Source organism: Ruditapes philippinarum, unplaced genomic scaffold (genome assembly GCF_026571515.1).
Source record: "Ruditapes philippinarum isolate M1 unplaced genomic scaffold, ASM2657151v2 ctg11002_1_1_1_1, whole genome shotgun sequence".
Classification (NCBI taxonomy): Eukaryota; Metazoa; Mollusca; class Bivalvia; order Venerida; family Veneridae; genus Ruditapes; species Ruditapes philippinarum.
The window spans coordinates 66546-82321 of NW_026866583.1; the positions used below are offsets into that span (position 1 = coordinate 66546).

Sequence of the window (15776 nt, forward strand, 5' to 3'; positions counted from 1 at the left end):
TAAAATTCTCCTAGCCAGGTTACCAGTCTTGTTACCCTAGTTACTAGGAAATAAAATTTGTATGATGCCAGTAAAAGTGTCCTGGGCCTAGCTGCCAGTAAATCAGGGTTCCCTGGGCTTAGTAACCAATGAATAAAGGTTCCCAGTGAATAAAAGTTCCCTGGACCTGGTTACCAGTGTATTAAGGTTCTTTGTATAAAAAGATGTTTCATGACATGTTGCCAGTGAAGTCAAGTTTCCAGTGAAGAAATTTTTTTTTGTCTTGTTTCTAATGAATAAAATTTCCTCAGCATTGTTTCAATATTGTGGCCTCTTGAATAATGCCATTGAGTCAATCTGGAAAAGCTTAAAAGTGAAAGATTCGGACAAAAAATTATATATTAAGAAAACTCCCTAAATTATTGCTTATCTAATCAAAAACTAACTCTTGTAATGCTGGAGATTATGATAAAGGCTATTGTCTGTCACTGTCTTTGGGGGGGGGGGGGGTCAGACCCAGCCCTGGCTTGATCAATCCCTGTCAACTGTCAAAAAAAACAAAAAAAACTTTTACCATATTAAAACAGATAGGGCATTTATCTTTATAAAACCATTTCTAGACAAATACAAAATATCCCCCCAGTTACTATCAAGTCTCAATTACGGTAGTTATAAAGTACTAATATTTATTATGACTTGATATCAAATGGGACTTTTTTCATGTTAAAAATCATGAGGAAATTGAATCAATAAACTAAGTTAATGACTGAGACAGAACGATGTCCCTAATGTTTTAAAATGTTAAAAGTTACTAGCATTTATAAAGGCTGTGCAAGGAGGGGTCATGTTCTTACCCCTAGTGTCTGTCTGGTACCAGCAATTGTTCAAATAAATACAAATGCTTAAGAGTAAATGAAATATAATTTTTTATTTTTTGCAGATTGTAATTTCAACGTTGAAAATCAAAGAACCCTGTAATCATCATGAGCAGATCACGCTTACCCCCACCCCCGGGCCGTAGTAGACCTTTACCACCCGAGGTAAGTCAGTTTTAGAAAGAAAAATTACGTTTTCATTACGTTTATGTTAAGATACTGTTAATGATTCCTTTATAAGAAAGTGTTGTTACATTAGTGCAGTAATGGATTAACTCCTATTATATTATATAAGGAGTTAATCTGTTACTGCACTAAGATGATGATTTTGTTTCTATATAAAATATCGTAGAGACATTTTGATTTCTTTACATTTATACATGATTAGAAAGGCAGGAACAATGGTTATAACTCGCCTAAATTTTGGGGTACAACTGTACAACCCTGGACATTTTGACAACACATCATTAGTTAAAAAAACCTGAGAGATGTTTACTTGGTAATGCTAGATACTACTATTAGTTTGTGTAACTTTGATATAGGAATTGTTATGATTGTATGTATTGCAAGTCTGGATTCAGAACAAACAAAAAATTGTCTTTATAAGCATGTCATGGAAGACAAATCTAAAATTCTCTCAATTTAATGTGCCTTGTTATGCATCATTTAAAATAATCAGTTTTGTAACATTAAATATATACAATTTTGTTTATGAATATGCATGAATATATATATATATCTTATATTTTGTAGCCTCCGTCAGGGGAGTCCGGTGATGCCCCACCCCCTCTGCCAAATAGACCCGGTCATGGAGGTAAACCAGGACATGGTGGGGGAAGACTCCCACCTCCGCCAGTACAAAATGGCCAGGTATGTACAATATGAGATCCTAAATGTTACAACATTAGAAGATAGGAGACATCTAATCTTGTTATCTTGTTGTGTAATTTGAGAACGGGATAAACCTAAATTTATGCATGTCTTACGAACAAAGAGTAAGTCTCAAATGAAAAAAATAATAAATAAAAAAATTAAAAAAACATAATGCCGATACCCCAGCATGTTAAATGTATGTTTAACAAACTTTTTTTTTTTTTTTTTTTTTTTTTAATGCGTTTATTTAAGGTCGCCGCCGGAAAGCCCATATGGGCGACCGTACACTCAAGTCGGGCCATCCTAGAGCGTCCCGCCGAGATTTTTTTCGTTGATATTTTCCAGCTTAATTGGTGGAGGAAGACCCCAAGTGCCCCTTCGAGCATTATTTCAGGCATGAGCGGGCACCCGGGGAGAACCACCGACCTTCCGTAAGCCAGCTAGATGGCTTCCTCACATGAAAGATTTCGACCCGAGTGAGGATCGAACCTACAGCGGTGAGGGACCTGTGGTCTCAAGTCAACGACCTTAACCACTCGGCCACGGAGGCCCCTGTTTAACAAACACTTTAATGTGTACAATATGTATGTTATTAAGCACACATACTTTGGCAAGGGCGTGTCAATGTTGAAGGATTTTTTAAAATTATTACATCATTATAATTATGGGGATTTTAAGGGAATTTGATACGACCTTTTGGAATATAATGATAGTGAATTTGATATAACCATGAGAACAGAAGGTAAATTTGATCGCCTGAATAAAAAGTTTATTTTACTGTGGAAATATAAATTCAATTTTATGCTTCTTTATGGGAAAATGCCCTCAGTTGATATGATCTTAAAAAATATATAGTCAATTTGATATGACTTTTATATAATTATATTATAGCAAATTTGATATCAGCTTAGGAATATTAAGTTATTATCCCCCGCCGATGAAATCGGGAGGGGGATATAGTTTTGGCGTTGTCCGTCCGTCCGTCCTTCCGTCCGTCCGTCCGTCCGTCCGTCCATCCGTCCGTCCGAATTTCGTTTCCGGAGTAGTTCTCTGCAACTAATGGCTGGAATTCAACGAAACTTTATGGGAATGTTGATAAGCATGTGAAGTTGTGCACCTGGGTATTTTCGTCTGGATATTTTTAGTATTTTTAGAGTTATTGCCCTTGACTTAGTAAAAAATTTTTTTTCGTTTCCGGAGTAGTTCTCTGCAACTAATGGCTGGAATTCAACGAAACTTTATGGGAATGTTGATCAGCATGTGAAGTTGTGCACCTGGGTATTTTCGTCTGGATATTTTTAGTATTTTTAGAGTTATTGCCCTTGACTTAGTAAAAATTTTTTTTTCGTTTCCGGAGTAGTTCTCTGCAACTAATGGCTGGAATTCAACGAAACTTTATGGGAATGTTGATCAGCATGTGAAGTTGTGCACCTGGGTATTTTCGTCTGGATATTTTTAGTATTTTTAGAGTTATTGCCCTTGACTTAGTAAAATTTTGTAATTTTCAACTTGTGTTGCATGTAACTCAAAAAGTATTTGACCTAGAGTCATGAAACTTTACAGGAATGTTGATCAGTATGTGTAGTTGTGCACCTGGGTATTTTCGTCTGGATATTTTTAGTATTTTTAGAGTTATTGCCCTTGACTTAGTAAAATTTTGTAATTTTCAACTTGTGTCGCATGTAACTCAAAAAGTATTTGACCTAGAGTCATGAAACTTTACAGGAATGTTGATCAGTATGTGTAGTTGTGCACCTGGGTATTTTCGTCTGGATATTATTAGTATTTTTAGAGTTATTGCCCTTGACTTAGTAAAATTTTGCAATTTTCAACTTGTGTCGCATGTAACTCAAAAAGTATTTGACCTAGAGTCATGATACTTTACAGGAATGTTGATCAGCATGTGTAGTTGTGCACCTGTGTATTTTCGTCTGGATATTATAAGTATTTTTAGAGTTATTGCCCGTGACTTAGTAAAATTTTGTAATTTTCAACTTGTGTCGCACGTCACTCAAAAAGGATTTGACCTAGAGTCATGAAACTTTACAGGAATGTTGATCAGCATGTGTAGTTGTGCACCTGGGTATTTTTGTCTGGATTTATTTAGTATTTTTATGAGTTATTGCCCTTGACTTAGAAAATTTTGCAATTTTTAACATGTGTCGCATGTAACTCAAAAAGGATTTGACATAGAGTCATTAAACCTTATTGGAAAGTTGCTCAGCATATTTAGTGTGTTCCTGGGGTTTCGCTTGTGGATTTATCCAGTATTTGTAGAGTTATTTCCCTTGACTTAGTAAAAACTGTTTCATTATGTTGTTATTTGATCCTTGAGTGTTAGAATCGACCAACTTTACAGGAATAATGATCAACATCACTAAATTACAGGAATAATGATTCACCTCACTGTGAAGCTATGAACCTGGGACTTTGCATGTGGATTTTTTTCAGTTTTGTTAGAGTTATTGCCCTTGAATTACAGTAGTATAAATTTGCAATTTTCAACTTGGGGTTTGCTTGGGGATTTATTCAGTATTTGTAAAGTTCTTGCCCTTTACTTAGTAAAAAGATTTTTAGTTTTCAAAAATGCAAAATTAAAAAATCTTGTCTGAAAGTACAAGGCCTAGAGCTTTGATATTTGGTATATGATATAACCTATAGGTCCTCTACCAAAATTGTTCAAATTTTAGCCCTGGGGTCAAAATTGGCCCCACTCCAGGGGGTCATAGATTTTCCTTATATGTATATTATAAGTGAAAACTTAAAATTTTTTCTTGTTTGAAAGTACAAGGCTTCAAGTTCAAAGAATATTACAGTTTATGCCATGATTAATATATAAATAAAGCCTTATGTCTTCAGTTGTTGTGTTAATAATAACCAGTACTCGGCGGGGGATATAAATTCAACGAATTTGCTTGTTTTGATATGACCTTGAAAATATTTATATTTTTCCTTACATATTCTATTGCTTACTGTGCACTTGTATGTTATGTTTGCCTATAAAAAGCAGCTTGTTCCCTCCTTTAGTTTATTATTTAAAGAAATAAGTTCATTTTGTGATTGAAAAAAAAAATTATGCAAACTGTTGTAATTTTTTATGTGAGTGTTAAAACAAAATACAGCATATTGTTAGTTCTTATGCGTTATTTTGGATATTTCTTTACACATAGATAACATTGTGCCTGTCTCAATATAAGATTTTACTGAAAATGTTGTTAATGAAAATGAAGGAGCAATCTACTTTGATGTACAATCAAGTAACATTCATAGTGTAGTTTAAGGGTATATTTAGTTAATGTACATGTCTTCATGTAGGACGAACCAGTAGACGACTATTTGGAGCCAGATGACTGGAGCAACAGCCCGCCTCCCGTAGTCCCGCCCAAAAATTTTGTATGCTTTTGTTTGAAGTTTTGCATGCTTATGTTTTGTCAATTAACTTGTTTATATCTTTATGGTTGTGGGTTTTTGCAGATTACATTTCATAAAGGCATATCACTATTTCATCAAGGCCAATCACTATTTCATCAAGGCATGTCACTCCAGTTCTGTTTTATATTCACATTCACTATTAAGTTATTAAGAAAAATAACCAGTTTCGGTATTAAATTAATTGTTACCAGTACATTTATATGACTTAGAGGGTATTTATTAATATTTTTAATAAAGTTATCCATAGCATGCATTTCAGAGATATAATTTAGGGAATGGTTTTCTAATAAATTTATAAAGTTTAAATGATTGATAGTTTTACAAAAATTATCTTAATTTTTCACACTCTAAAATTAGCACAAAATGTTCAGAGGTCTACATTTGCAATAGCGTGATATCTGAATCAATATCCACAATTTCTTTTAAAAAAAACTCTGTGAAAAAGATCTATAAAAAGTTCCAAGTCTGATGCAGAAGTAGTTCACAACAAAGAGACTTTAGAAAATTAATTGAAATCATTAAAACTCTTCTAATGCTTAGAGCTTAAGTTAAGTATTTGGCATGTAGTATCATCTTGTGCACGGTCTCCTACAAACATTACATGTATATAGACCATGCCCATATTGTCTAAAAAAGCCACACCCTATTGTGACCCAATGACTTAATTAGTTTTTGCATTGAAGAGTTATGACCAATACTAGCAATAGGTTTCAGGTAAGCGATAAATTTGACAGCTATTGATTAGTTAAAAGTGTCTTTGTCCCAAAACCAAGTGCCTTATTGTTACTCTTATATAACCGGCTGCAGATATTTATTTCTTGAACTGGAAATTAGCATCATGTTAACTCTCTCATTAAAAGCTGTAATATGGTCCAATGATTAGACTCTTTGATGTAAAGGGGCCACAGTCCTTAACTCCTTGGAGATTCATGATTTCTAAATAGATTTAAAAAAACACACAACTTTGAGATGTAAACAATGTTGTTGCTTTGTGCTTCTTTATTTCTTTAAGTCCCAGAGAATGACACTTTCTTAGCTCACCTAAACATGAAGGGATCAGAAGAGCGCTTTTGTGAAAGCATTATATCTGTCGTCTATCCAAACAACATCTTCTTGTTGACCATACTACAGTTTAGTCAGGTGACAGGAGTGAAACAATCTGCCTCCTGTAGTCCTGCCCATAGGTCTATATTTTTTAAGTAGGTGACCCCTCTAGAAAATATAAAGATATTTCCAGTCTGCTGTATATAAGTATGCCACAGGAGCAGAAAATAAATAAAAAAAAAGAAATCTTTTCAGAAACAGCAGTGCATAGAGCTAAGGTTTGTAGCATTATCTTGTGTTCTGTTACAAAAATTTTGCTAATTATGTGCCATGAGTCAAAAATGACCTAATGTGTATGTCAGTTGTCACTTATTAACATTAATTAAGACATATATCAGAAAAAAGCATTAAATTTTCTTATGTGAAACAACATGAACTAAAGTTAAGATATTTGAAACATAGCATTGTCTAGTGGACCTCTGCTCAAGTAACAAAAATCATGGCTGTGACCCAGTTACCTACTTCTGAATTTTTCGGCAATGGAGCTCAGGTGAACAATGTATGGCCATCCTGACTCTCTTGTTTAGCAATAGTTTCCTTTTAAATACTTCCTTATATTCTTCAAAGAAGGTCAATCTGATTAAAATAATCATGAAAGTTTCTGCGAGTATCTTTGGAATAGTTTGTATCATAATATTATTTGTTTCCTTAAAAATTTTTGTCAGTATCTGGGACCTAAGCACTTATGCAACTTTGTAAATTTAATGCAAAGAATTGTAGAAATCTTATTTCTGCCTTGATAAAAAAATCAAGACAGATAAAACAGATATAAATAAATACAGAGGACCTTGGTTTAAAATCTCATATGAAAGATTATATTTGTCATTTTAATTAGAGAAGCCAGGGGTGATGGGTAGGTTTAGTGTCCACCTTGCAAGAGCTTATTTTAAAATTCATATCTCTTTGGAACAAGTCAGGCAGATTGACCTCCTTCTAAGCTCACTTGAGCACAAATTCTCAGAGTTAAGCTTTTGTGATGGCAGTGTGTCTGTTCTCCGTCTTTTATCATCCGCCGTTGTACACAGTTTATTAAAATACATCTTCTCATAAACCACTTTGAGGAAACCTCACAGGAATGATCCTTAGGATGTCCTCTACAAAAGACTTATAAATGGTTCCAGTCTGATGCATAAGTAGGTCACATAAGCCAAAAATGAAATCTGTAATTTCACACGATTACTGTCAAAGGTCCATCAGCTCTAGCTTTGATTTTGACAGAATTATAGCCCTTTAATGTGAACTTAAAAATTATGGTTTAAGTTTTGCATACATTACATCAATTTTCCAAACTACTGAAGGTGTTCTTTTGAAATTTGAGATATGTATTCAGGTTTATAATTATTGGAGGTCAGTACATCATGTACTTAATGCCGTTAACTCCGATGTTGATTTTGACTGAATTATGACCATTTGTGAATTTTCTCGGTTTAAGTTTTGTATGCCACATTTATAATCAAAACAAAAGAAGGTTGTCACTAAAAATTTAATACATTCATGTATTTTGAACTATAATAGAGGTTATAATCCAAGGCCCTTAACTCTGATATAGATTTTGACTGAATTATGTCCCTTAATTAAGATAGTCTCCTAGCTAATTATTAACTATCAATCACTGAGAAAGGTCAATTGCGCTGTTTTACTAACAGAACTTAATATGGAATAAATTCACATCTTTGCTAACGGCCACCATGTTTAGGATATTTATAGTAATCATTGTCTCTAGGTGCTTTATTACATTTTAGTTTCCATTAAGATCATTTATTATATAAACTTGCATATTTTAAGACTTCTTTTTCTGTAGACTGCTATTTTATAGACAGGTTAGCTTAGTGTGTGTTATTATACCTTGTATATAATTTTGTATTGTTAGTTTTAATAGGGCTTCCAGTACTTTATTGTATTAGAAAAGTCATGTAATCAGTGTGCTTTTGAATTTCAAATGTACATTTTATAAGGTGGAATAATAAAACAATTTTGACAATTAATAGTCTCATGACAAAGTAACATTCCTTTACATGCTGAATGGTACATATCAACATCAAATATGAAATTTGAGTTATATTTTACAGACAAGATAGTAATGATTTCTGGGAGTATTCTTTACTACAATATTCTTCCTCCAATGACATATCTGACTTTAGAAATAAGAAAAAGTCAGGTGTGGCCCCCTTTTGTTTAAACATTAAATTGAATGTAAGTAATTAGGCAAAAAAACAAGTAAAGAGCCGTTAAACAGAGAAATTTTTATAAAATCATTACATGCTTTTAAGAAAAAAAGTAAAGATTTAAACAGCTCAAAAAGAGCAACTGTAGAGTGACCTTATCTGTTTAAGTCTTTGTCTTGGCCTTTCCCAATCTTACATTATAAGTGTTTTACCATACAGACATGATGCTTAAATGAATGATTAAATAAACTCTATTGTCACTCTCAGATGATGCAAAATAGACTGTCAAACATTTTACAATTTAGGCCTACAAAAACTTAATATATAATTAATATATATAAAGAATCTGGTCATAAAAAAGTTTTAAAAAGTTATGCTTATATCTCTGTAATAGGTTGGGGAAGAAATGAAGGGGAAAAAATGAGAGAAAAAAATGGATACATTTTTAATTCAAGAGAAGTACTATACTTTAAAGTCAAAATGAAATACTTGCTGCAAAAAAAGCAAGAAATATACATGTACAAATGTATATACTATTATTATATAAACATTAGTTGTTAAGGATCAATAAAGATATAGACGAAAATAATATTTTTATTCTATTAATTTACGTTTCAGTACTAAGTGGCAATTATTCCCTTATTAAACAGAATGTCTGAAGTTTGCCTGGATTTTTTATTTGCAGTGATGATTTGACTCACTCATTGCTTCCATATTGTAGCATTTGACTAAGGTCTGAATAAAGGCTGAAAAGTGCTTACATAGTTCAGACATGTTTCAAGTTTTAAAATATATCTGAAGAAAAACAAACAACAACAAAAAATAAGTTCAGTTTTCTTTCAGATTAATGTGTAAAGAAATACTAAAAGAAGGCTCTGACATATTCTGATGTATGAAGTTTAGTCTTTGATTCAGCTTCAGTAAATGCCCAGAGAAATACTGATAAATAAAAGGCTGTTGTTATATGTGTGGAGGTATTTAGATAAAACCAACTTAAAAATCTTTATATTTCAAGAGCTCTTTGTTTTTTTTTTCTTCAGACTTAATTTTAGAACCTGGGACTGTCAGAAATGTTTATGATATTCAAGACTTTTTGTGACTTTAACACTCAAGCTGATTAAAATCAGCTCCTAAATAAAGCTATGCTTTAATTAGGATCTGAAGACTACCAATAGGTTGTCACCTTCTCGTAACCTTTCATACAGCCAATGATCGGAGAGCTTTCATAATTTTTAAAGCAATGTGGTTTCCAATTTTAACTACTTTGGCTCATAGGCTGATAGAATTAATAAAATCTGATTTATTTTTTGTATAGTGTACAATTGTCTCCTCACGTCTTAACTGTTAGGGTAGCTGCCAAATTTGCATAACAAAGTATGCAAAAGACATGAAATGATGATGAAATGGGCTTATGAGTAAAAATGGTGTTTATAAGAACTAAATATTTTGCTTTTGTTACATTTCCAGTGACAATTTATTTTCGATATAGAAACAAATTAAAAATATGTTTAGAGGCTTAAAAGATTGTTATGACACAGCTACAACTGAATTTATACAAAACTCTCCACAGGTCAGATTATCAGACAAATTCCCTCTTATTTTTTCCCAATCTTTAAAGCTGCACGTCTCCAGATGAGCCAAAATAATTCAAGAAAATCAATATTGAGAAAAATGTTTTTCCAGTATTTTATCACCGTATTTCTGCAGTAAAGGCTGATAATGCACGTGTTGACCTCTTGGATTGTAAGTTCTGATTGCAATATGTAAATTGTTTTTTTTTTCTTATCTCACAATAATTTAGTGTTAAATACATTTTCAAAATTTTCATGAAAATTAACATGAATCTGGAGGTGTGCTGCTTTAAAAAAAGAATTCCCAGTTGAACTGAAATTCTTAATATCAAAACTGACAAATTTGCAGTTCATTCCAGTATGGTATCAGACAGATGTTTCCAAATATTTCACTGTCAAATTTTAATGTATATTTTATGCTTTGAATGATAATAAACAATTTTGCACTATTCGAAATACTATGCCAGAAGAGCATGAAGGAGTTTTCAAAAGGTACCAAATATTTTTCCAGCGTAATCAAAGTTTCCCAAACTGGGCAAGCTACTTTTACTCAAAATGCCTAGGAAGAGGCCTGTTTATAAATTAAAAAATTTTGGTGAGAAATTATAATGTAAAAATGTTATTTTTATGCAGACATGCCAACATCAATATTTATATATTTAATGAAGCAAAAAAACATTATTATGGCCATAGACATCATTTTATACGTGTATGTTACAGTTTATACACAAGTGAGCTTGTATAACATGATTTAATTTTGTCACCAAGTCCGTATCATTTTGCCCCCAGGCTCGGCACTTGTGTCTATTTAACAAGGAAATGAATGTATATTTTTGACCTGTCACTTGATTTATTGATAGTTTATTTGATGTTTATTATAATTTTGAAATCTAAATATCTTAAAATAAAAAAATTCAAAAATATACATGTAATGTAAAAAATTTCTTTTACATAGTATTGTTTTAAATGTGTGAATGTGATTTGAAGTACAGATTTTCTTGGAACATTTTTGTGAATTGAATATTGGAATACAATATTTTTAAATGTACTTTGCTTTAAATTAAGTTTTTGTAAGACATAATATATGTTACGTGGGGGCTGTAGTAAATTAATGGATAAATTAATGGGGAAAAAAAGTAAGTTTAAAGTGGAGGATAGAGTTGAGAGATTGACGGAATTAAGTGTTAGTACAATGGATTCTGACAGTGATTTTGTAAGTACTAGAGTCAGTGTTTTAAGATGATAATTTGGTTTTAAAGCAGCATGCCTCCAGATTCATGATTATGTTCATGAAAAAATTTTGAAAATGTATTCAAAAGAAAAGTATTTTGAAGTGAACAAAGAAAATAATTTATACATTGCAATTACACTTACAATTAAAGTGATTTACCAAAAGGAGGTCGAAATACGCAAAAATAGCCCTTGCTATGTTAGTAGTGCAGTACTAATATGGTGATAAATACTGCAAAATCAATCATTAATGGCACATAACATGTAAATTATTACTTGAATCTTTTTTAACATTTCTTAAGATCTTAGTACATTTTACTCAAGTTTGATTTTTTAAAAATATTTTGTCTCATCTGGAGGCATGCTGCCTTAAAACAATAGAGATGATATATTAGGACCATGTGCAGATTAGGATGCAGTTTCAACTCAAATATCAGTTGACCTAGATTTTGAGCAAGTGACCTTTTTTGTGATAAATTTGCACCACATATTTAATTTTAAAATGTCATTGGTGTTAAGTATAAGTTGACCTTCAGTTTGACCCTGAACGACCTTCTTTTTTGTAATTTTTGCTACAGCTTTGAAATTTGGAACAGATAAACACTATTAGATGCTGAATTAAAGTTTAATATCAGTTTTCCTAGATTCTTACTTAATGCCTTCTTTTTTTGTGTGAAATCTTCAATGTTAATATTATGTGGCATTGAGGGTCTCAATAGACAGATGAGCAATCCAAGACCATCATGGCCCTCTTGTTTTTTTTTTAAAACTAGAAGGCGTTTGGATATGAGGTTTGATATATTTATAATAGTCTAAAGCTAATGTCTCTCTACAAAAGATTTCTGGGGTCTTTCCCTCTGGGGATCAGATTAAAATGTGACCTACCATTAGAAACTTTTGTTTACTTTTCCATTCCAACAGGTTTGTGATATAGGTCTTGGAGTTTTGTGACATATTTGTATTCAATGCAAACAACTTACATTCTTTTATTTTATGGAGTAAACTGATTAATTTGTATATTAAATGAGTTTACTGATATAATTACAGTCACCAGAGAGCAGCGATGAGGACGGTCAGACGTATGAGGAGCCGGACTTACCCCCACCCCCTCCTCAGTCACGGCATCATGCACCCCCACCTGAACCTGAACCTTTTGAACAGGAAACTTATGATGATCTAGAAGATGTCCAGCCTGAACAGCCTGAAGAACCAGGGGAGGTAATGCATATTTCTTTAATAAAATTAAAGGTGAACCAGGGGAGGTAATGCATTTCTTGAATACATTTAAAGGTGAAGCAGGGCAGGTAATGCATATTTCTTGAATACAAGTACAGTTGAACCAGGACAGGTAATGCATTTCTTTAATACAATTTAATGTGAACCAGGGGAGGTAATGCATATTTCTTGAATACAATTAAAGGATAACCAGGGGAGATAATGCATTTCTTGACTAAAATTAAAGGTGGACCAGGAGAGGTAATGCATATTTCTTTGATACAATTAAAGGTGAACCAGGGGAGGTAATGCATTTCTTGAATACAATTAAAGGTGAACCAGGGGTGGTAATGCATTTCTTGAATACAAATAAAGGTGAACCAGGGGAGATAATGCATATTTCTTTGATACAAATAAAGATGAACCAGGGGAGGTTATGCAAGTGACTACATGTATATTGAAATATTTGATTACTGATAAGTTACAGAATAGTGAAGTAAGAAAATTTAATGCAAGTTTTCTGTTTTCAGACATATGATGAGTGTGACATGAAACCTTTAGCACAACAACAGCAACAACAACAACAGCAACAACAGCAGGCATACGAGGACGATCAGTGTTTATATGAGGTATATTTCGTGTTCAGTTTTTACCCATGATGCTTTTCACTGCTTTGAGTACAAGTCCTTTTTGGCTTATTGAAAGCGATGTGTAATATCAAAGTTAAACAGATATATGGTTCATACTATGGACAGTGCCTGCTTGAGGCAGAGATAATGACAGGAGCCTTGGACTATTATAAAGCCGTTATCCCATGCATGGATATTCTAAATTCACCAGTAATCTTTCATTAGTAAGACTACACTATTTCTTCGATATCTTATCCAAATAGCAATTGCCTAAAGCATATTTTGTCAGCAACTCTCAAATGCTAAATGATCAATTTTTCTCTCAAATTGTATCAATTTATTAATTATTTACTTGAGAATTTTATATCTTATTATGTGAATAATTCCTTAAAGACATCTTCTAGAACATGACGGATTTATGATAACCTGGAGGTATACTGTTATTTTACTAAATATGTTTATTTTAACAAAATTTGTAAATAAAAAATCTGGAAAAAATGTGATCATAAAAATTTGGAAATTTATGATATTATCACAAGTTTCACCATCTTGGTCTGAGGTTAGAAATTTTCTAGATTCAAACTCAGATCTTAGATATCTGATCACTGGTCACTAACTGCCACGGTGACCAATGAATCCTGAGATTCTGAGCCATATAACTTAGAGACTTGGACTAGAGATTCTTAAACTTTTCTCAAAACTCAGGATTTTCATTGGTGAGTTAAAATTTTGTGGCCAATTCTGACCAATCAAATACCTGAGATTTGTGTTTGAGTTAAGAGAATTTATTTATAATCTCAGACCTTGGACTCAGTTGAAGTTGAAAATTTGGAAAAGCTTACATTTAGTAATGTAAACCTTGCTTGATTGTTCCTTTCACTATAATTATATACTACATATTTCACATGCAATATGCAAATCACGAAACCCCTCCCTAACCTCATGAATATTCAATGTTGTAGGAGGAGCCACCATCTGATGACTATCCCCCTCATCCAGAACCAGAGGAGGAGTCTGACTGCCTGTATGAGTTTATGCCGGAGAATGAAGCTTCACCGTCACCACCACCGCCACCAGTGTCACACCATAGACCTAATATACCACTCCCACCTCAACCAAACTCTGCCCCTAGTCTCCCGGCCAGACCTCCACCTACAAGGCCTCCAGATAGGGTATATGATTGTCTTATACATGAACATAAAGGTTTAATGAATTGTAAATAATCTCAAAGGGATATAAAATCATAATTTTGGTAAAATATTAGTTACTTTATGTATTTATGTTGATTGACATGGTTATAAATAATAACTGGAGAGCAAAAACGTTGATGTAATTGGAACAATCTTCACAAAGTGGCTATGGTGAGCAGTTGTGATTGCTAGTTGTCAGTCTTCCATGTGTCCATCCATACATGAATATTTTCATATCATCTCACATGCAGATTTATTTTTTATTTGATTTGAACCAAACCGGCACAAAACCAGCTTTATCCCGTCATGTATTGCAGAGTTCTGGCCCCTGAAAGAACCTAAAATGTATAAATTGACTGTATCCAAATGAAAGCAATTTCATTTTCTAGTTTTACTTTAACCAGACTTGTATAGTACTAATATTTTTAGATCTTGGTTCTGTTTTTTGAAGAGACCAGATTCCATCAAGTATACTGGAGTTATAATCCCTAAAATAAATATTTATAAAATCAAATAACAGAATAACTAAAACTGAATGTAATATTATTTTTTCAGGATCCCAGTCCAGAGTCAGTACCAGGTAATTCTTGTTTCTTGCATGTTTTTCATTTTTGACTATCAGCAATGATTTGCTACTGTATGGTAAAGTTTTAAACTGTTAACCTGCTTGACCAGAAAGAAATAAGCATTTGCCTCGAGTATATAGCCAGGCCAGCCTGCACATCCAAGCCATCTGACCAGGCTCTATACTGGTGGCTGACTAACATTAAATTTTCATCTTGTCAATCCCTAAAACTGATAATGGGCCATCCCATAAAGTAGAAGCTGGGCAAGTCCATTTAAGAAATTCAGCAGGTTAAGGGTTAAAAGATGACAAAGTAATAATGTTATTTGTTGATGCCTTACCATACTTCAGGTACATTAAAACACATCATTTTTCTTTGGCACTTATTGAACAGCCCTTATAATACAGGGAATTTTTTTGGCTTATTTTATAGACGGTAGTTGGTCATATTCTCAATTGATATTCATATTCTTTTCCCAATCCACAGGAAAAATTCCCAATTGAAAGTTTCAAAATAAAAATATTGAATAAGAAATAAGGGCTTCTTCACTGTTATAGTTCTTAAATGTTTTAAGATGCCAGCCTAGACAGTGATTGTTTGCATTCATTAAGTCACTGCAATTTTAAGTCATGCATTTTTTCCCCAATTTTTAACAAAACATTGCTGAAAAATACAGTAATAGATTGATAGATTTTTTTTAGCAGAATGGTTTGAATTGGAGACCTGTCAGAGGACATTCCTTGTACAATATTTTGAAATTTTTACAAAATTATTTAGCTGTTGTTTCATTTATTAAAGTTGTAGACTTTATAATCTCATGTTGACAACTTAGAAATAGTCCAGGGACATTGTCTTAATAGATAACTTAATGCTGGATTTGTGTCCATTTTTTGTCATGCTATGAATTTTGAGCACTCAAATAAAAGTTTTAGTGATTTTAATATTAG

The 15776-nt window shown here is 32.7% G+C and overlaps 1 protein-coding gene across 11 annotated transcripts in view; it reads left to right on the top strand.

Moving 5' to 3' along the window:
- The first annotated feature begins 881 nt into the window (after positions 1-881).
- The window catches only part of LOC132732978 (uncharacterized), a 31700-nt gene continuing 16805 nt past the window's right edge, over positions 882-15776 (top strand). For 7 of the 11 annotated variants that reach the window (XM_060719528.1, XM_060719526.1, XM_060719527.1 and 4 more), the window contains exons 1-7: positions 883-1019; positions 1608-1724; positions 5043-5120; positions 12277-12447; positions 12975-13073; positions 14036-14245; positions 14819-14843. In XM_060719528.1, coding sequence (XP_060575511.1) covers positions 963-1019; positions 1608-1724; positions 5043-5120; positions 12277-12447; positions 12975-13073; positions 14036-14245; positions 14819-14843 — 757 coding nt within the window. In that variant the 5' untranslated portion in view covers positions 883-962. Of the gene's footprint in view, positions 1020-1607; positions 1725-5042; positions 5121-11059; positions 11213-12276; positions 12448-12974; positions 13074-14035; positions 14246-14818; positions 14844-15776 lie in introns of those variants that run through there. The other 4 variants (XM_060719521.1, XM_060719524.1, XM_060719522.1 and 1 more) reach the window with 4 other exon arrangements.